The sequence below is a fragment of the Saimiri boliviensis genome, chromosome X (assembly GCF_048565385.1).
Source record: "Saimiri boliviensis isolate mSaiBol1 chromosome X, mSaiBol1.pri, whole genome shotgun sequence".
NCBI classification, from domain to species: Eukaryota; Metazoa; Chordata; class Mammalia; order Primates; family Cebidae; genus Saimiri; species Saimiri boliviensis.
The window spans coordinates 34,631,351-34,653,418 of NC_133470.1; the positions used below are offsets into that span (position 1 = coordinate 34,631,351).

Here is a 22,068-nt window from a genome sequence, read left to right on the forward strand (position 1 = left end):
AGCAAATATAGAATGCAAATGTTAAGTACTGAGGATAGAAATGGGGGAGATACATAAGGGATCAAGAAGTTTCTTTCAAGGGAGAAAAGTGCATCCTAAAATATAGGCTATAAGAGCCAAAAGGCAAACTACTACTTCACAGCCCTACATTTTTTAGCTTTTGTTTCTCAGGCAGCTGTTGGCCAGTTTTTGTGACTGAAGCAGTGAGAGCTCTAATATGCATCAAGTTGTTTTATAATTCTTTCTCTTTCTTTTATTGAGATGGTGTCTCATTATGTTACCTGAGCTGGCCTTGAACTCCCCGGCAGGTAGCTGGGACTGCAAGGCATGTGCCACTATGCCTGGCTAATTTTATGGTCCTTTCAAGGCAGCACTGCTTCATTCTCTGAGTAGAATGCAAAGTAAGAGGGTGCTGGTGTTGGAAGCTTTATCTGGCTGTACAAAATGTCTAGGGTTCTTACAATCTAAATGTCGTATAACTCAAGCACTCATGACAAACCATTTCTTCACTGATGAGCAGAGATGAGTTGGAGAGATAGCCTATGGTATCCTTTGTATCCTATCCTATATATAGATCCTTCCTACCATCTTGAGTTCATTTATCACTCTTTGGGTCACCCCAATGCTTTGTACATGTACACCACCCATCTTATTGCACTCTGACACCCCATCAACACACACACACACACACACACACACACACACACACACACACTCTTAAGTTCCTTTAGGGCTAGACCAGTGGTTTCTTTGCTTTTGTGTAACAGTATCTAGCATGGTACCTGACTCATAAAAAACAATCAATAGCTTGATTAAATAAGTAACTCAAAGCCCACAAATGCCTCTAGGAGTTGTCGTTTGCAGACCCCAGCTCAGGCATCATGGAGCAGGTTATAGAATAATGGACTTGGGGAAGGGAGACAATAACTAACTCACCAGCACAATCAATTATGCAAATTCTGAATCATTCAAACCATTACAGCACTGGGCTGAGCCTTGCTGAAATTCAAAACAAGGGTCTGATTGTTCTTAGTCATCAAGGAATATAACATCTAGTTGGGGAGAAAAGGCACACACCTGAAAAGTTAGTTAAGTATAAAAGAATTGCAGGAAGATTTAAGGTGGCAATGTGAGCTACCTGAACATCTTTTTAAAGTAGAGGGTGCTCACCACAAGAGATGTCATAAGGTAACAAATTATTGAGTATGTATAAATAAGTGGCTAGATAATAAATGCCAGTTGAGTATAGGAGCCATTCAGAAAGACATCAAATTGTACACGGGACTTGAGAAGGAGCTTGAATGATAAACGGGGTTCAGAATCACCAAACGGAGGAAGAGTGATTCCAGGCAGAGATACCTTAAGTAGAGGACATGCATGAGGTGGTTCTCAGAGCAACATAGCTTGACATTATATTAAGTAGTATTATCACCAAAGAAGAATGTGATTTTCCAGTAGATTGAAGCTTCAGACACTTTGACAATGGCACTGTTTCAGGGGTCTTTGAAATAGAGACAACTTGGCAGATTCTATTAAGATTGTGACAGTACCTTTGGAATCCATTTTTTCCTCTAGAAAACTGGAGAATGTAAATGAAGTGTATCTCCCAATGCCATTACAAAAAGGAATATAGCTTTAATTTTGTTATTAAAGTACATTTTGAAACACCCATGTTTTGGGCACTCGGTATCCTGGATCAGGACTTTAGGTTCCTAAAAGGCTGTTTTTGCTTAAAATCCAAATAATTCAGTGAAATGGGAATGTAGTCAGATTTTATCCAACATGAGGCACAAGGAGAAATGTCATGGAAGATAATAAAGATGGTTTCGACCACATTATTCATTCCACAAGAGTTGGGTGGATTCTAGTATATGCCAGGCATCATTCTAGGCTCAGGAAATCTGGCAAGAAACAATAAAGGCAGAGTCACTGCTCTCATGGAGCTGCAATCTAATAAGTAGCTACCTCAGGTTGTTCAAAAGGATCACCCTGGCTCCCCACTCTGAGGAAAGTGAGTACAAACTCTCTATTCTCACTATTCCTGCAAACAGGCTCAGCCCAAGGAATGCATCTTCTTTTTCAGGTGACAGTGCTGAGTTCTCAGAGCAGGCAGTCTTTTGCTTAGTAGTGACCTACCAGCAAGTGGTACGGTCTTGAGAGAATATCATAATCTTTTTCATTACCACCTTTGATACTGTATTGCAGAGGCACTGGAAATTCTCCAGAACCTCTCAGCCCTAAGGCTGCTTTATTGAAGAATCCTTTATTGTTAAAAGTACTAGAAATTGTATTCTTGAAATGATATTTTTAAATGGTTTCTTATCTAATTTTGAATATATATATATATAATTTCAGATTTCTTCTTAGCAAGTTCAGATCAGCAACCAGAGGAGAAATCGTAACTCCCAAAACTGAAAGTGGGCGGAGCTATAGCTTGGACTTAGATGGTCAACGTTTTTGGAGTTTAAAGTCAGCCTCTGGTTCAGACAGGTAAGTGTCATACAGATTGAGCAATGATATAGCCTGAGGAAAATGTTGATATATTCCCATTCATAGGGGGATTTTAGGTATCTGTGAAATATTACCACTTGGAGAACTCCTAACACATAATTTGAAAATTCAGGAGGATATTTTTTAGTTGAAATGGAAAGCACCTACCCTATTTCTGGAATTACAGCTATTGGAATTGCCTATGTCACCTGCAGAGATGAAACTTTATGTTCTGGCACTTGGGCTGCAGTTCAAATAGAAATATACAGGGCAAGAAAATGTTCTCCATTGACTTCTTGAGCTTTTTCTGTTTAAGCTTCTGAAAAAGAAATCTCTGAGTGTCAAATACATTCCTTGCAGCTTTTTAAAAATTACTAATAATTTTACATTTGAATTGCCTCAGAGAATTTTTCATAAATTTCACTTCCTTTTTAGTTCCACATCCTCTAGCTAGAGGAGGTTATCAGTGGAGCCAAGTGAGAATGTCCTATCCACAGATCTATCACTTGTCAAGAAAAATAAAGAGAAACACAAAGAACAGCCAAAAGCACCGTCATTTTATATCAGGCATGATTTTCTGTAACCTATTGGGGCATAGTCAAGACTTATTTTCATGATTAGTATATTATCAAAACTAGCAATGAAAAGAAAATCTACCCTTATATTTCACTGGTTTGTCCAACTGTTAACTCCCTTTTGGTTCCTTGGATCTGGAGTAATTCTGCTAAGCCAGACAGCAAAACTGGCGGATTTTCTTTTCTCCTTAGGTTAGGAAGAATGTAAACAGAATTGCACTCTTCCCTGTAATCCACTTTAGAGTGTAGACCAAAAAATTTCCATAGAGGGGATACTATTTTGACTATTGGGTTATTTTTTCATGGTGATTCTCCATAGCTGTTTCTTTTTTTCCTTATAGCAGTCCTGCAAGCAAGTGTTAATTCATGTAAAACTATACAGAAACAAAATTACAAGGGAGCATAAAATTATGTATCACCCATTATCAAAATATTATTACTATATTCAGTATTTCTCAAACTTTCAAGAATGCTGTTATATTCCTTTTTATGATTAAAAACTGTTAAGCTATCGTTGCCTTTATTCTTGAAATAGTTTCATTCAGCTTCCCTTGAGGTAGCTTCATGCTGTGTCCTACAAAATCTTTCTATAAAAATTTCATTTTTGGCTGGGCACAGTGGCTTATGTCTATAATCCCAATGCTTCAGAAGGCTAAGGCAGGAAGATTGCTTGAGCCCAGGAGTTTGAGGTTACAGAGAGCTATGATCACACCACTGCACTCTACCCTGGATGACTGAGCACGACTCTGTCTCTAAAAAAAAATTAAAGGAAATAAATCTCATTTTTGTTTTTTATAGTTGGACTCCTGACTCTGATAGTAGTGGTCAAAATTATTTAGAGAAAGTAAGCAACTAGTTTCATGTTCTTTTTGCTCAGCCTCCTGGGGACTCCATGGATGAGCCACCTTGGCTAACACTTGAAACTAGCATTTAAGAAAGAAAATATATATGAAAAGAGGAAAGACAATGTTTCTTGTTTAAGAAGAAAAAAAAAGTCTCCCAGCCTAACAAAATTAGATCATGCTATATCAAGTTATATGTCTTACAATTACTCAACAAGAATAAGGGGCATGCTCTCCAGAATCATAGTGCTTAGACCATAATGGAATCTATCTGCCTGGATTTACTTTTTGTGTCTTATCTACTGCTAGGTATAAATAGCCAAAACTATAAAGCCATATGGACGTGTTTCACCAAATACTGTTATATTGACCCAGGAGCTTCTTTTCTCGTTGTAAGCTGAAAGAAAGTCCCCAAGTAGACTTTAATCTTAAATTGTAAATACCTGAAATGGCTTACAGATAGTCAGAATATTGTAGTCTGGAGTGCTTTGGCTTAAGCATGTTAAGAACAATGTTTTTCCATTAAGAAAGGGAGTAAAATGCTCAGGAGATCAGTAGAGCAAAATGTCTTTTCCCTTGAACATTCATTTATCACAATGATGACTCATTAATGGACTGCCACAGTGAGATGAGTTCCATTATTTCAAAATAAGTCCTTTGAAAAGTGAGGCAGGGTAGCCCATCCTTTCTTAAATTCCATCATCTAAAGGGACATAAGATCCCAGTCTCTTTGGTCTATTGCCTGACCGAGCTCACCAGTAATTTCCCTTTCTCCTGTACAATGCATATTTTTTTCATGGATCATTGGTCTTTTCCTGGAGCAGCTGGGCTTGGGCATTCCTTTTTAAAGCTCACATCATATGAGTGTAAATGATGTTTTATCAGATGTCCGGTTGGCTTTATTTCTTTTCAGTAGTTTCAAAGCAGGGGAAAGTATGAATAAATTAAACAAGCCCTAGCAGCCTCTCAGAAGAGTTTGTCAAATGGATGTTCATCGGTTGCTAGGGACTTGCCACATGAGACAAAGAGTATTTTTAGGAACATAAATATAAGTTGTAGTTAATAAACAGAATATTATTCAAGGTAGTGATTTCTAATCCCTACAAAGTTGTGATGAGTTGTCACTGTGGTATGATTTATAAGATTTCTAACTTAAGTCATGCTCTCCCAGAAACAGACCCCTAGACAAGGATTTATATAAGCAAGTGATTTATTAATAATCAAGTGATTCCAAGAGAAACCAGGAAGGGAGTAGGAGAGACAGAATAGAGAAGAGAAAGAAGCTAAATAATGGTGCTAGCTCTAGTGAGGTCTGAGGACTCAGCCTGATCCTATAGGAGACTCTAGAGCAGGCGTCCCCAAACTACAGCCCACAGGCCACATGCAGCCCCCTGAGGCCATTTATCCGGCCCCCTGCCGCACTTCAGGAAGGGGCACCTCTTTCTTTCATTGGTGGTCAGTGAGAGGAGCACAGTATGTGGTGGCCCTCCAACCGTCTGAGGGACAGTGAACTGGCCCCCTGTGTAAAAAGTTTGGGGACGGCTGCTCCAGAGCATAAACTATATCCCTGAGCTTTTTCCACATTTAGGAGCTGGACTATTGCACTCCTATACCAGTCAGTGACTGACCATGGCCTCCGTTGAATAGGGTCTCTAGACTTAGCAAATGAAGATACAGGATATCCAGGTATATATACTTGAGATTAAACTGTTTTTTAGTACAAGTACGTTTCATGCAAAATGTGGAACATCCTTATACTTAAAAATTACTGTTTATCTGAAATTCAAATTGAACTGCAAGTTCTGTATGTTATCTGATAACTCTACTATGGGGGTGAGGAGGAGACAAACTCCAGGACATTTCTAGGCCTCTAGCTCCAGTCCTAAAGGGAAGGGCGCTGAAGGTGGCAGGTGACATCCATTAGCAGAAAAGAACTGAGGAGCTAGTGAAGAGCATGCACAGCTGGTAAAGGGAATCTGGGGGAGATTACCAACAACGTTCTTTTAAAAAACAAAGTAAAAGTAGAACTTTGAACCTAAAATGTGTTTTGTTCAGTAAAAATGGAGGAAGAATGATGCTGTTTCTCAGTAGCCTTTGTGTCATGTCATTGGAGAATATGACAATATTCACATGGAACGTGAACAGACCGCGGGAACTTGTTTGGTCTCATAACCAACTAGGTTCTCATCTTTCTGCCCTCCGCTCCTCTGCCCCAAGGACACCAGTTTCATCCAGTTATTCCTAATTGCTCTCCAGGGGAGCTGGGACTGATGGTCACAGTCTCTGTGAAGCTTCGCAAACTTCTTTGCTTTGGCTCTGATCCACTAAAAGCAGATACCACATCATTCAAGCCAGCCCTTAGCTAGCACTGCCCCTCTCTCTTTCTCTGTCCAGGAAATATAGCACTTTGGGTATTATCATAACTTTAAAGAACCGTCCATTCCTCATATCTATTATTTTGGTAAAATGAGTTTATTAAATCCATTCTATTACTAAATGATACCTTCCTTTTTCATCAGAAATAAAATTATTCTCCTGTCCTGAATGTAATTTTTGTTGACATCTTTACAATTAAGGTGCCAATTAGGTAGTAGCCTCTTACTAGTAATTTGAATATAGTGAAGTGGGAGTGTTCAACTGAGTCAGGACCACATCTGCAAAGTCAACATTGGTCTGTTTTGTGTAATAGATAAAACATTATATAGCTAGTTGCTATTGCTAATGCTATTAGCAAACTCCTTTCCTTACCAGGCTCTAAAAATGTTTAAATGTATAGCATATTTCTGAAAGTATGTACATTTTATTCTATAATACAGCTGTGGTCGTTTCGTGACTCAAAAGGTTATAGACTGTGAGCATTGTCCTGCAAAAGAAAATTACTTTCACCTCTTTCCTGTGCCTTTGCCTCCTTTGTCTGATACTGCTAATTCCCTTTTTTCCGTTTTAATCACCTTTGGGTAAGCTCAGCTCTCCTTACGGGGAGTGAGGGGTGGGCAATCAAAGCCACAAGCTGCAGCAAATGCTAACAGCCTAAAGCAATTCTCAAAACCATGGTGGCCTGAGAAAAGTGAATTTTAATTCCAAGGAGCAACTCACATGTGATAAAATAGGAGTGGAAACATGAATTCGCCAGAGTATTTTGTTGTACTGTGACCTTATCAGTGGGAGATACACAGTCTGAAGTTGCAAAAAAAGAACTGTAGCTGGAAACTTCTATTTAGAACCCAAAGCCATCCTTTTCTAAACTCACCCTTTCCCTACTATATGCACCAGTATACACTTGATTTGGGCTCCTTTGGAAGAAAATCCTGAAATAAGGATTCAAGAGTAAGTAATATGTTCAGAATGTGGTCTAGGGAAACAGAGATAGGAGAGTGGGGAAATGAGCCAGGGAAGGGAAGGGAGGCAAAAAGGATGTATCATTAAGCCAGTTGCTATTGTGGGCAACTAGAGCTCAATCTCACTGGTCAACTCTAGAAAACAGCACTGAACGTACCTCAGAGTTATCCAGTCAAGAGGTAGGTATTCTGGAATATTTTTACAGTAGCTCTTTGTTCAAAATTGATTGAGGGCTGCTTCTAGGGAACCAACTCTCAAACTTGCCCTGTTCGAAGGGCCTCTATGCTTCGGTGATCCAAAAAAACCTCCTCAGGCTGGGAGTTCTGGGTGTTCCCAGTAACCAGGGTTCTGTGGGTAGAGGTAAGTGCTGAGGGCAAATGGGCAGGGATACTGACAGAGTCTGCTACTACATCCCTCCCAAACTGCTCTCAGACCTCCTTCAAAGATGCAGTTCGTCAGACCATTGTTCAGCCTTTGATTGCTGTTTACTTTATATTATGTGTGACTTTCCTCATTATAATGCCAGTAATGTGAGAAGGTATGGAGGCTCAGTAATTCAGTCACACCCATGCTTCATTCCTGCGATCAAATGATTGTAAGCCTGAATTCTCCTCCTTGCTGTTTTGTCTGTTTCTCCAATTGTTTCCTGTGGATTCACTGCCTTGGCATACTCTATTTCTAAGAACTAAATCTAACACATTTCCCTCCTCCGATTTAGTAAATTTCTCTTTTTCTCACTGCTACCTAAACATGTATTATGTGACATGTTACCATTCTCACGGTAGCTAAGATAAAATACATAGCCTTTGTTCTTCTACAAGTCATTGAGAAGCAGAGATATATGACTTGGTCATCTATGCATTCTATTTATACAAATGAATTCAACACACAGCTCTGCCAAAATTATTGACCTAGTACTATACATGCCAGATGGTAAATGTGGAAGTTCTTAGACAATAATACTGTTCCACCTTTTTATGAGCTTCCAGTTTAGCAGGAAGGCTAGTATAACTAAACAAATAAATACAATATAGTAATAAGATTTTTGAAAGATGTTCTGCATGCTATGGGAAAACCAAAGATAGGCATTTATCCTTCCAAAGGATTTGGAGAAGCTTCATTGAGATGACCCCTAAGCAGCTTTTAAGAAATAAGGAGGACTTGGTCAGGTAAAGAAAGATAGGAAGAGCATTCGACACAGAAGAAATAAAAAGTACAAAGGAAAATAGACACTAAAGGAGTCTGTGTGTGCTGAAAAGAAACTGTTCAGAGTTTCTAGAGTATAAATTGAAGTATAGTGTACAAGAGATGAGAAGATGGAGAGGTAAATTGGACCAGAATGTAGATGGCTTTGGATGCCTTAATAACTATCTTCTTATATACGATATAGCATCCTACTCAGAACAAGACGTTGGCAATTCTGAACTACTAAGTATGCAGTAAGCACTTGTTCTGTTTAGTTGCTGAAAGCTAAGTTCTGTTAAATAATTCCTTTCTGTTGTGTCTATGCAGGAAGGTAGTTGGCTTTCTTCTTGCCCCAGACATCTAATTGACTCAAGGCTTTTCATGGCTGCTGGCCTCTCTCCTCAAAATGGTTTCTGGTCATTATTTAGAAACAAGAAATTAGATCAGAATTTTAATGTGATGATAAATAACAAAAATATTATCACATTTAAGAGTACTACCTGTTCTTAAGATCTCTTTCTCTTTCTCTATACCCAGCAGAAGTCCCTGCCTCATGGTAACTGTCTCCTCCACTTTAAAAGGAATCTTCTTAAAGGAAGCAAATCCATTAACGAAACACTAAACATTTTAAAACCACCAAACAAATCAGCTTTTGTTTTATTAAGTCAAATTATAAAGCTGTTTATATAGTTAACACTAGGATTCACTGGACAATTTCATTGACTGCCCATTACATTATACTACTCTTGTCCTCTTTCCAAAAAGGAAAAGGAAGATATGTGTGAGTAAGCCATAGAAGGCCAGTGGCTTCAGGGGACATTGCAGCTAGAGAAGCTGCTTGAGGAATTTCCATATCTTTCTCATCTCTCTACTTCCCTAATTCTGCTTTCAATGGCTCCTATGATGGCTCACTTGGGTCTAAGTTTAACACACAAACACCCAATACCTGAAATTTACTTACGTTGGGTGTATTGGCCTCTTCAAAGAGTTTTGTTTTTAAATAGACACATCTGTGTGTGTGTGTGTGTGTGTGTGTGTGTGTGTGTGTGCGCGCGTGCGCGCATAGGCACTGTGGTGTTTATATGTACATAGGTTTTCATCCATAGTTCCTGCCTCCTAACTTCCATAGTCCTTGTTATGCTGTTGGGCAGCTTTAGGCCTCAGGAAACATAATCTTTCTTTCTGATCTTCTGCTGTCCTTCTTTGACCTACCCAAGCAGGACTCTAATCTGATAGTGGTTCAAAAGACCCTCATTCCAGAGAACTCTGCCTCATAACCTAGAGGGAAGAATGCTACACAGAGAATCCAAGAAAAGCCTGAACAGACAGGACTTGCTGGGTTTAGATCATGCACTTTCTGTCCAATCACATTTTGCACAGTTGTCAATCATGCCTATGTAATGAAACCTACATAAAAATCCAAGAGGACAGAGTTCAGAGAACTTCTGGATAACCACATGTGTGGAGGTTCCAGGAGGGTGGTACGCACATGGAAGGCATGGAAGCTCTACAGTCCTATCCCCACACCTCACCCTACACATCTCTTTATCTGTATCATTTGTAATATCCTTTGTAATAAACTGGCAGATGTAAGTGTTTCCCCGAGTTCTGTGAGCCACTCCAGTTAATCAAACCCAAAGAGGCGGTCATGGGAACCCCAACTCGAAGACAATTGGTCAGAAGTTCTGAAGGCCTGGACATGTGACTAGTGTCTGGGGGAGGGCAGTCTTGGGGACTGATCCCTCACCCTGTGGGATCTGACACTCTCTGAATAGATAGTGTCAGAATTTAATTAGAGGACACCCAGCTGATGTTTGTTGCTTGGTATGTGTGGGAAAACCCCACACCTTTGATCACAGAAGTCTTCTGTGTTGATTGATAATTGTTGTCATACTGTGAGAGGAAAGAAAAAACATGCTTAGAGTTTTTCCCCAAGCTGGCATAAGCACAAAGATCAACAAACCTTTCCTGTAAAGGTAAGGATAATATGTTTGACTTTGTAGGCCATATGATCTCTGTATCAGCTGCTCAACTTTGCTGTCAGAACATGGAAGCAGAATAGACAATACATGAATGAATGGGCTGCCTGAATTCCAATCACATTTCATTTATGGGCACTGAAATTTGAATTTCATATAATGTTTATGTGCCACAAAATATTATTCTTCTTTTTTTTCAAACATTTAAAAATGTAAAAACTACTCTAAGCACATGGCTATATAGAAACATTTGTCCCAAATCTGTCCACAAGCCATAGTTTGCTGACTCCTAGTGCAACACATTCACTCACTAAGACTAAGTGTCCTTCCGTGTATCACAGTCCAAACCACAAGAACAGCTGAGCTCTTTTCATGTGAATACTGTCAAATAAAAAAAAAAGAAAATAGTGGTAGAAGGGGAGAGAACAATGCAGGTTGAGAGATGTCTGAGATCGATGAATTTTTAATCACAACTTAGTACAGTGGTTTTCAGCCTTGGCTTCATATTGGAATCACTGGGGGAGTCTTAAAACATGCTGACACCTAGATCCCATACCCAGAGAGTCCCATGTGACTAGCCTGAAGTGTAGTCTGGACATGGGAGTTTTTTTTTTTTTTTTTTTTTTGAGACGGAGTTTCACTCTTGTTACCCAGGCTGGAGTGCAATGGCACCATCTCGGCTCACCGCAACCTCCGCCTCCTGGGTTCAGGCAATTCTCCTGCCTCAGCCTCCTGAGTAGCTGGGATTACAGACACGCGCCACCATGCCCAGCGAATTTTTTGTATTTTTGGTAGAGACGGGGTTTCACCATGTTGACCAGGATGGTCTCGATCTCTCAACCTCGTGATCCACCCACCTCCACCTCCCAAAGTGCTGGGATTACAGGCTTGAGCCACCGCGCCCGGCGCGTGGACATGGGAGTTTTAATAGCTCCCCAGAGGTTTCTAATGTGCATGTAAGGATGAGGGCCACTCATCTCACATAAGACTGTTAATAAAGACACAGCACGTGGGGATCACCAAAGACTAGAAGATTGAGCTACATCCATTTTTTTTTATCTCTTTCCCATTTAACAGGCTCATCTCTCTTTCTAACTGCAACCTCCCTTGGCCATCTTTCCTGCAAATTTATTGTAGATAAAAAATAACTAAAAGAAGTTAGGAATGCTCATGAACCTCAGGGAAAAAAAAGAATATTATGCACTATCTCTGTATTATGCTGCACATTAGCCTCATTGTACCAGTAAGTTTTAGGATCTCTCAGATTAATGCTGCCTTAAGAAAGCCCACATTTCACCACATGGGTACAGGCTCAACACTGTCAGCCAGTCTGGGAAGGTTGGACCCTGGGAAATTGTTTCCTGGCTACAACTCCTAGGAGACCTTTATGTAAACCAGAAAGGCAACTCATCAAATTGTAATCTCTGCCCCCTACCCTTGAATCCTTGGTCTAGAAATGGATACACCCGGGAAGCTGTTACCAAGATTTCAGAGCAACATGATGCTGTGCTGAACCCCTATTAACCTCAGTAAGGAAGCTGCCAGGTTAAAGAGACTCAGAGCCAGCAAACAAGACATGGGATTTTATTAGAGTCTTACACACAGGGGAAAGAGTCCAGCAGTGGTGTGCTGGGCAGGAAAACCACAACCGCTTGCAAATAGCATACAGTTTATATTGCATTTTCACCTAAAACCTTCCGCCTAACGACCTCCACCTGGAAACCTTCATTTAACCCAAAACTCAGGGCCTTAATCCCCGGTATGGTCCATGTTCCATGAGAAGGGTCAGGGGCCCAGATGTTTTTCATAGGTAAGAAACAAATTGGAGGGCTGGCCACTCTTGGATTTTCTAGCTTGGAACAAACATTCAGTTGTATCTGCCATACAGGGTCATTGTAAGGGTATACTAAAATTATTGCTGTCATGTGTTTACCCTACCCATGGAATTACAGATAACAAACAGAATGCTTTTAAAGTATATTTCATAAGGTAAAGTAAGTGAAACTCTTTTCTAATCTGGAAAATATGTCTTTCCGAAACCCAGAATATCCAAACTCCCAGACAGTGACATATCCCCACATTTGGGCCTTTTAGAATGAGATAAATGTATCTCCTTCTTACTGGTTTTTACTTAACCACATTTTAGCTTGAAGATAAGTTTATTGGCTTCTTATTTAAATGTAAGCAACATGATAGCTGAATCAAAAAATAGCTTTTTCTTAATTGACCTTTAAACTTCACAACTTTAATTTTGACTTAACAAAGCTTTTATCCTTTTCCAATTTAAGTGGCAAAGATTCATGTATTTATGTCATATTCTACATAACTCCTAAAAGAGTTGACACCCAAATATTTATGACAATATGCCTTATCAGACTAAACCTTTTCTGAGTTTAATCAACAGGAAAAAATATTTTTGAGAAGCTCACACAGTAAATGTCAGGAACAAATGTGAAAGTCTATGTCATTTTTGAGATGATGCTGCTAGCAATGATAATTTGCAGTAGCTGACTTAAAATCACAAGAATTTTTTCCTATTACAGGATAGCCTCTTAAATGTCATCACCACAATTAATCAGCTTCTGCCAGAGCTTCTACATAAGCAGCACTTTTGGTTTCAGCAAGGCTAATCCATGATGGGGAGTTTCTCAAAACCACCTGGCTCTGGAAGGACCTTCAGCACACACACAAGCCGAAACACCCACGTGAATCCCTTCAGCTCATAACTTTCTTGGCTCATTTCTGCAAGATTCACCACTGCCCTTTCTTTTTTAAAGAGATTTTACCAGAAACAGTAGGGAGAGATATTTTTGTGTTAGCTTTGTCCTAGAGAACCTATGGTCACAGTACAGCATCAATTGGAAAGTCTCTATGCCTCTCCTAAGTAGGACCTGTGAGATGATCAGAAATACTTGGAAAGGTACAAATATGGCTAACTGTTGTCAAATGTAGAAATGTCATGATTCAGGTAGAAGGGTTCAGGAACATCACCAAGGAAATTAGAATTCCAAAGTGTATCAGTTTTCTTAAAAACAAAATTTTACTCTCATTGTCAGAATCAACAGACGCAATCATAGACATCTCAGCTGAGTCCACAGCACTGTAATTTAGTTAGAGTGCCATCTCTACAAAGAGGAAGCCAGAGACCCTTTCTGCAGAGACTCTTTAGTAACTGAGAAATGCCACCCTTTAGAACCACTCTTTAGTAACATAAAAAAAATTTCATAATTCTCTTAAGTCCCAAGAAACTAACTCCCAGCTCTTTGCTCCTTTGATTATCTTTTGTTTGATAGTTCATTCTATAAATGCAAAACCTGCCTGGCTAGAATGATTTGTTCTTAGTGAAATGATGAGTAAGCAGTATGAGAAATTAGAATGGTCACAGGCTTTGGGTAGACTAACAATACTGTTTTTATGCTGACTTTGTCACATGCTAAATGTATGATACCATAGTCGTATGTCAGTGTGTATGCACGTGTATGTACATGCATACATGTATGTAATAATTATTTAACCTCTCCAAGACTCAATTTCTTCATTTAAAAAATACTAAATAATATTCTAAAACGTATTTTACATGAATATTTGGGGATGAAAAATGGCTAACACCTAGAAGATACTAAGTAAATGCCACTTCTATTCATGATTATTGAAGGTGGTGGTAGCTGGTAGTGTAGACCAGGACAAATTTGGTTTTGGTGACTTCTCTGCTGCACAACCTTGAAAAATCTTAGGGGTTGTGGTTGACAGTTCCATCCAATGGTCATTGCCTATTCTTTCTTCTGCCTGATTTGTCTTCTGGTAATTATATGTGCACATTTAAACATTGTTTTAAAAAATATTCCTTTATTCTATTTAGTCTCTCCTCTGATTGGCTCAACTGTAAGTCTTCATCACTATTAACCAATGGTATGCTTTACCAATAAGAGGTGTACTATTATAGGTGCGTTTGTAACTTATTAAGACAATAGTTGAGAGAGTAAAACTCATAAGGGCTTCTATTTTACCACTTAGCATATTTTGTGTTCACTGAGGGAAAAGAATAAAATGAGAACAAACACTTCTCTTAAACTCCAGTTTTCCAAAATTTGTGTTGACTTATGAAGCTCATTTAATAAGAAAATTGTGAACACCTCAAGGGCAGGAACTGCTTTTTCATTTATTGATATGGATTGAATTGAATCATTTTAGCAAACATGAAGGTGATTCAGGCTCATTTACCAAATGTCGTCATTTTTGTACCATATTTATCAAATGTAAACCATGAATCAGACACTAAAACAACACAGAGAAATGAAATGTAACTTCTAATCTTTGACTAAATGTGTACTAAGTGGCTTCTTTGTACTAAGGCACTATGAAGCTGCTGGAGATACATGATAATTATGGCACGAACTCTGTGTCCAAGGAGTTCATAGTTTAATAAAACACCCAAGCTCACATATGTGGATCAATTAGGAAGCAAAACAAGACATTGTGCAGTCAAGTACTAAATACAGTAGCCTGGCAAAGACCATAAGTCAATAGGAACTGAGTGGAGCAGAGGTTGACAAGGCTTGTGCTTGACAGGAGAAGCCTGATGGGGTAGGCTGGACTTCATTTGCCCTTGGAGACTGAGAAAGATTTGCATAGACACAGAGTGGTTAAGAGAGCATAACTGGTCAAGAGAAGGTGAGCAAAGGCTTCAGGAGGTGGAAGTCAAGATGGTGAGGTGAGAAAATGGTAAGGAATCTGGGCTGGCTGAGAGAATGCCAGTAAGCAGTAGGAAACAAAATCAGAAAGATGGGGCAAAGTTCTTTTTTGGTTTTTTTTTTTTGTTTTTTTTTTTTGTTGTTGTTGTTGTTGTTTTATAGAGGAGTGACTTTCATTTTTTATTTAATTTAATTTATTTTTTTTAATTTTTTTTAATTGCATTTTAGGTTTGGGGGTACATGTGATGAACATGCAAGATTGTTGCATAGGTACACACATGGCAGTGTGGTTTGCTGCCTTCCATCCCCTCACCTGTATCTGTCATTTCTCCCCATGCTATCTCTTCCCACCTCCCCACCCCCTGCCCCTCCCCCATTTCCCCCCAACGGACCCCAGTGTGTCCATGTGTTCTCATTGTTCAACACCCGCCTATGAGTGAGAATATATGGTGTTTGATTTTCTGCTCTTGTGTCAGTTTACTGAGAATGATGGTTTCCAGGTTCATCCATGTCCCTACAAAGGACGTGAACTCATCGTTTTTGATGGCTGCGTAATATTCCATGGTGTATATGTACCACATTTTCCCTATCCAGTCTATCATTGTTGGGCATTTGGGTTGGTTCCAGGTCTTTGCTATTGTAAACAGTGCTGCAATGAACATTCGTGTGCACGTGTCCTTGTAGTAGAATGATTTATAATCCTTTGTATATATACCCAGTAATGGGATTGCTGGGTCAAATGGGATTTCTATTTTTAGGTCCTTGAGGAATCGCCACACTGTCTTCCACAATGGTTGAATTAATTTACATTCCCACCAAAAGTGTAAAAGTGTTCCTATTTCTCCACATCCTCTCCAGCATTTGTTGTTTCCTGATTTTTTAATAATCGCCATTCAAACTGGTGTGAGATGGTATCTCAATGTGGTTTTGATTTGCATTTCTCTGATGACCAATGATGATGAGCATTTTTTCATATGTTTGTTGGCCTCCTGTATGTCTTCTTTTGTAAAGTATCTGTTCATATCCTTCGCCCATTTTTGAATGGGCTTGTTTGTTTTTTTCTTGTAGATCTGCTTTAGTTCTTTGTAAATTCTGGATATCAGCCCCTTGTCAGATGGGTAGGCTGCAAAAATTTTTTCCCATTCTGTTGGTTGTCGATTCACTCTACTGACTGTTTCTTTTGCCGTGCAGAAGCTGTGGAGTTTGATTAGGTCCCATTTGTCTATTTTGGCTTTTGTTGCCATTGCTTTTGGCGTTTTGGTCATGAAGTCCTTGCCTACGCCTATGTCCTGAATGGTTTTGCCTAGATTTTCTTCTAGGGTTTTTATGGTGTTAGGTCTGATGTTTAAGTCTTTAATCCATCTGGAGTTAATTTTGGTGTACGGTGTCAGGAAGGGGTCCTGTTTCTGCTTTCTGCACATGGCTAGCCAGTTTTCCCAACACCATTTATTAAACAGGGAGTCCTTTCCCCATTGCTTGTTTTTGTCAGGTTTGTCGAAGATCAGATAGTTGTGGGTATGTTGTATTTCCTCTGAGGCCTCTGTTCTGTTCCATTGGTCTATATCTCTGTTTTGGTACCAGTACCATGCTGTTTTGATTACTGTAGCCTTGTAGTATAGTTTGAAGTCCGGTAGTGTGATGCCTCCTGCTTTGTTCTTTTTGCTTAGAATTGACTTGGCTATGCGGGCTCTCTTTTGGTTCCATATGAAGTTTAAGGTGTTTTTTTCCAGTTCTGTGAAGACAGTCATTGGTAGCTTGATGGGAATAGCGTTGAATCTGTAAATTACTTTGGGCAGTATGGCCATTTTCACGATGTTGATTCTTCCTAACCATGAACATGGAATGTTTCCCCATCTGTTTGTATCCTCTCTTATTTCGTTGAGCAATGGCTTGTAGTTCTCCTTGAAGAGGTCCTTTACGTTCCTTGTTAGTTGTATTCCTAGGTATTTTATTTTCTTTGTAGCAATTGTGAATGGCAGTTCGTTCTTGATTTGGCTCTCTTTAAGTCTATTAGTGGTGTATAGGAATGCTTGTGATTTTTGCACGTCGATTTTGTATCCTGAGACTTTGCTGAAGTTGTTTATCAGTTTCAGGAGATTTTGGGCTGAGATGATGGGGTCTTCCAGATATACAATCATGTCATCTGCAAATAGAGACAATTTGATTTCCTCCTTTCCAATTTGGATACCCTTTATTTCTTTTTCTTGCCTGATTGCTCTCGCTAGAACTTCCAGTACTATATTGAATAGGAGTGGTGAGAGAGGGCATCCTTGTCTAGTGCCAGATTTCAAAGGGAATGCTTCCAGTTTTTGCCCATTCAGTATGATATTGGCTGTTGGTTTGTCGTAAATAGCTTTTATTGTTTTGAGATACGTTCCGTCAATACCTAGTTTATTGAGGGTTTTTAGGATAAAAGTCTGTTGAATTTTGTCAAAAGCCTTCTCTGCATCAATCGAGATAATCATGTGGTTTTTGTCTTTGGTTCTGTTTATGTGGTGAATTACGTTTATGGATTTGCGTATGTTGAACCAGCCTTGCATCCCCGGGATGAATCCTACTTGATCATGGTGGATAAGCTTTTTGATATGCTGTTGCAATCGGTTTGCCAGTATTTTATTGAAGATTTTTGCATCTATGTTCATCATGGATATTGGCCTGAAATTTTCTTTTCTTGTTGATTCTCTGCCGGGTTTTGGTATCAGGATGATGTTTGTCTCATAAAATCATTTGGGAAGGATTCCCTCTTTTTGGATTGTCTGGAATAGTTTCAGAAGGAATGGTATCAGCTCCTCTTTGTATGTCTGGTAGAATTCAGCTGTGAACCCATCTGGACCTGGGCTTTTTCTGGGTGGTAGGCTCTTTATTGCTGCCTCGACTTCAGACCATGTTATTGGTCTATTCAGGGTTTCGGCTTCTTCCAGGTTTAGGCTTGGGAGGATGCAGGTGTCCAGGAATTTATCCATTTCTTCCAGGTTTACTAGTTTATGTGCATAGAGTTGTTTGTAATAATCTCTGACGATGGTTTGGATTTCTCTTAAATCTGTGGTGATATCCCCTTTATCGTTTTTTATTGCATCAATTTGGTTATTCTCTCTTTTCTTTTTTATTAATTTGGCTAGTGGTCTGTCTATTGTGTTGATCTTTTCAAAAAACCAGCTCCTGGATTTATTGATTTTTTGAAGAGTTTTTTGTGTCTCTATTTCCTTCAGTTCTGCTCTGATCTTAGTTATTTCCTGTCTTCTGCTAGGTTTTGAGTTTTTTTGATCTTGCTCCTCTAGCTCTATCAATTTTGATGATAGGATGTCAATTTTAGATCTCTCCTTTCTTCTCATGTGGGCACTCATTGCTATATATTTTCCTCTAGAGACTGCTTTAAATGTGTCCCAGAGATTCTAGTATGCTGTGTTTTCGTTCTCATTGGTTTCGAAGAACATCTTTATTTCTGCCTTCATTTCATTGTTTATCCAGTCAACATTCAAGAGCAAGTTGTTCAGTTTCCATGAAGCTGTGCAGTTCTGAGTTAGTTTCTGCATTCTGAGTTCTAACTCGATTGCACTGTGGTCTGAGAGACTGTTTGTTATGATTTCCGTTCTTTTGCATTTGCTGAGGAGTGATTTATTGCCAATTATGTGGTCAATTTTAGAGTAGGTGTGATGTGTTGCTGAGAAGAATGTATATTCTGTGGATTTGGGGTGGAGAGTTCTGTAAATGTCTATTAGGTTTGCTTGTTCCAGGTCTGTATTCAGGTCCTGGATATCCTTGTTGATTTTCTGTCTGGTTGATCTGTCTAATATTGACAAGGGGGTGTTAAAGTCTCCCACTATTATTGTGTGGGAGTCTAAGTCTCTTTGTAAGTCATTAAGAACTTGCCTTATGTATCTGGGTGCTCCTGTATTGGGTGCGTATATATTTAGGATCGTTAGCTCTTCTTGTTGCAGTGATCCTTTTACCATTATGTAATGTCCTTCTTTGTCTCTTTTGATCTTTGTTGCTTTAAAGTCTATTTTATCAGAGATGAGAATTGCAACTCCTGCTTTTTTTTTGCTCTCCATTTGCTTGGTAGATCTTCCTCCATCCCTTTATTTTGAGCCTTTGTGTATCCTTGCATGTAAGATGGGTTTCCTGGATACAGCACACTGATGGGTTTTGGCTTTTTATCCAATTTGCCAGTCTGTGTCTTTTGATTGGGGCATTTAGTCCATTGACATTTAGGGATAGTATTGTTATGTGTGAATTTGATACTGTCATTTTGATGCTACCTGGCTGTTTTGTTGGTTAGTTGATGCAGATTCTTGATTGTGTTGATGCTCTTTTACCATTTGGTGTGTTTTTGGAGTGGCTGGTACTGGTTGTTCCTTTATATGTGTAGAGCCTCTTTCAGGAGTTCTTGTAGAGCAGGTTTGGTGGTGATGAAATCTCTGAGTGCTTGCTTGTTCACAAAAGATTTTATTTTTCCTTCACTTATGAAGCTTAGTTTGGCTGGATAGGAGATTTTGGGTTGAAAGTTCTTTGCTTTAAGGATGTTGAATATTGGCCCCCAATCTCTTCTGGCTTGTAGGGTTTCTGCTGAGAGATCTGCTGTGAGTCTAATGGGCTTCCCTTTGTGGGTAACCCGACCTTGCTCTCTGGCTGCCCTTAGCATTTTCTCTTTCATTACAACCCTGGTGAATCTGATGATTATGTGCCTTGGGGTTGCTCTTCTTGAGGAATATCTTTGTGGTGTTCTCTGTATTTCCTGGATTTGAATATTGGCCTGCCTTGCTAGGTTAGGGAAGTTTTCCTGGATAATATCCTGAAGAGTATTTTCCAGCTTGGATTCATTCTCTTCATCACATTCAGGTACACCTATCAGACGTTGATTAGGTCTTTTCACATAGTCCCACATTTCTTGAAGATTTTGTTCATTCCTTTTTGCGCTTTTTTCTCTGTTCTTGCCTTCTCTTTTTATTTCATTGAGTTGATCTTCGACCTCTGATATCCTTTCTTCTGCTTGGTCAATTCGGCTGTTGAAGCTTGTGCATGCTTCACGAAGTTCTCGTGTTGCGTTTTTCAGCTCCATCAATTCACTTATTCTCCTCTCTATGCTGTCCATTCTCGTCAGCAGTTCGTCCAATCTTTTTTCAAGGTTCCTCTTTTCTTTGCGATGGGTTAGAACATGTTCTTTTAGCTCACTGTAGTTTCTTACTACCCACCTTCTGAAGTCTGATTCTGTCATTTCATCACCCTCCTTCTCCATCCGGTCTGGTTCCCTTGCTGGTGAGGAGTTGTGATCCCTTTTAGGAGGAGAGGTGTTCTGGTTTCGGGAGTTTTCATCCTTTTTGCGCTGGTTTCTTCCCATTTTTGTGGGTTTATCCACCTGTTGTCTGTCTCTGTCCCAGGGAGTTGGAGCTTTATGAGTTTCCGTTGCACTACTGCCTTTTTTGATTTTTCTTTCAGGTCTGACCCGCCCAGCTAGCAGCACGCCTAGCCACTGCCTGCCCGCAGGGGCTTTGCTGAGCTGCTGTGGGCTCCGCCCAGCTGCCCTGAGCTCTTCCCTGCAGTCCTTTTTATATGGGTGTAGTTAGAACTGTCTCGGCAACGGTGGCCCCGCCTCTGTTATGGCGGACTCTCTCCGTTGTGGCAGGTTGCCTCGGCAAAGGCAGGTTGCCTCGGCAACGGCAGCCTGCCTCTGTAGCTGTGGAGAGTCTCAGTAATGGCAGAAGCCCCTCCCCCACCGAGCCGGACCGTCCGGGTTCAGCTGTGCTTGGTTTGAAGGGCTCAACCCAGAGGGTTTCCAATTACTGTTTTTGTTTTGGTTGTTGTTGGGGGTGGAGGGGTGGGACCAACCGAGCCTGATCACCTGGCTCCCTGACTCCGAGTCTTTTCTTTTAAGTTGAACGACCCCGCGTTCCATTCCGGTCGCTTGCTGAAAAGGCGCGGGGATCTCCCGTGCTGCGACTCACGGAGTCGGCTCGGACTGCGGCACCGGCTCCTGGCGGATTTTTTGCTTAGGAATCTCCTGGCCTGACTCGCTATTTCAGCTGAATGGGCAACTCTGCCGTCTCAGGGCTCTGCTCGCCAGCTAAGAGGGCTCCCAGACCAGTGGCTTTTGTATGGAGAACCGCAGCAACAGGGAGTGGTCACAGCAGCCGCACGGGCGGAATCAGTCCCGCAGGGGCCAAAACAGCCGCACTGGCTGGGATTGCGACGCTGGCGACCCCTCTGACTGGGTATCTCCTGGTCTGTGGGCAATAAGAGTTCATCTGGAAATGCGGCGTCCACTCACCCTCTGCACTTTCACTGGGAGCTGAAGTCCTGAGCTGTTCTTAGGCGGCCATCTTCCCAGCATTCCTTAATTTAATTCGGGGCAAAGTTTAATTACAGTGACCGTGGAGTCAGGCAAATGGAGACAAACCTAGTGATCCCCTGAGGGATTTTGAGGAGGAAGGTGACATCATAATTGTTGAGCAGTTCCAGTGTGACTCTTGTGAACTCAGTGTGGTTCATATGTTCTTATCATTTTCCTCGTCAGCTTTACTCTGCCTGTGAATTTGGTTGCTGCTCTGCTCCCAGGTTAAAGTCAGAATATGCTTTCTCATTTAGGGGAGGCACTGGCTCATCAGATCTCAATGACCAGGAAGCTGGTCCTAGGACCCCAAAGAGCAGTCGGAGCAATGGTGTGACCCCAGTCACTCAGAGGTCAACAGCTCCAAGCACACGAAGTGTGACTTCAGTCATCAGTAAAGTAAGTACACAATCCTGACACTGTATTACTTCATTCTCACACTGCTATAAAGAACTGCCAGAGATTGGGTAATTTATAAACAAAAGAGGTTTAATTGACTCACAGTTCTGCATGGCTGCAGAGGCCTCAGGAAACCTACAATCATGGCAGAAGGAATCTGTCAAACACTTATAAAACCATCAAATCTCATCTCACCATCATAAGAACAACACAGGGGAAGCCTCCTCTGTGATTCAATCATCC

General features: G+C 40.4%; 1 protein-coding gene across 6 annotated transcripts in view; it reads left to right on the forward strand.

Annotated features, from left to right (window-relative positions):
* The window catches only part of SYTL5 (synaptotagmin like 5), a 221,133-nt gene that overhangs the window by 156,573 nt on the left and 42,492 nt on the right, over positions 1 to 22,068 (forward strand). For all 6 annotated transcript variants that reach the window (XM_039475397.2, XM_074391440.1, XM_074391444.1 and 3 more), the window contains exons 6-7: positions 2,356 to 2,490; positions 21,684 to 21,825. In XM_039475397.2, the coding sequence (XP_039331331.1) occupies positions 2,356 to 2,490; positions 21,684 to 21,825 (277 nt within the window). The remainder of the gene's footprint in view (positions 1 to 2,355; positions 2,491 to 21,683; positions 21,826 to 22,068) is intronic.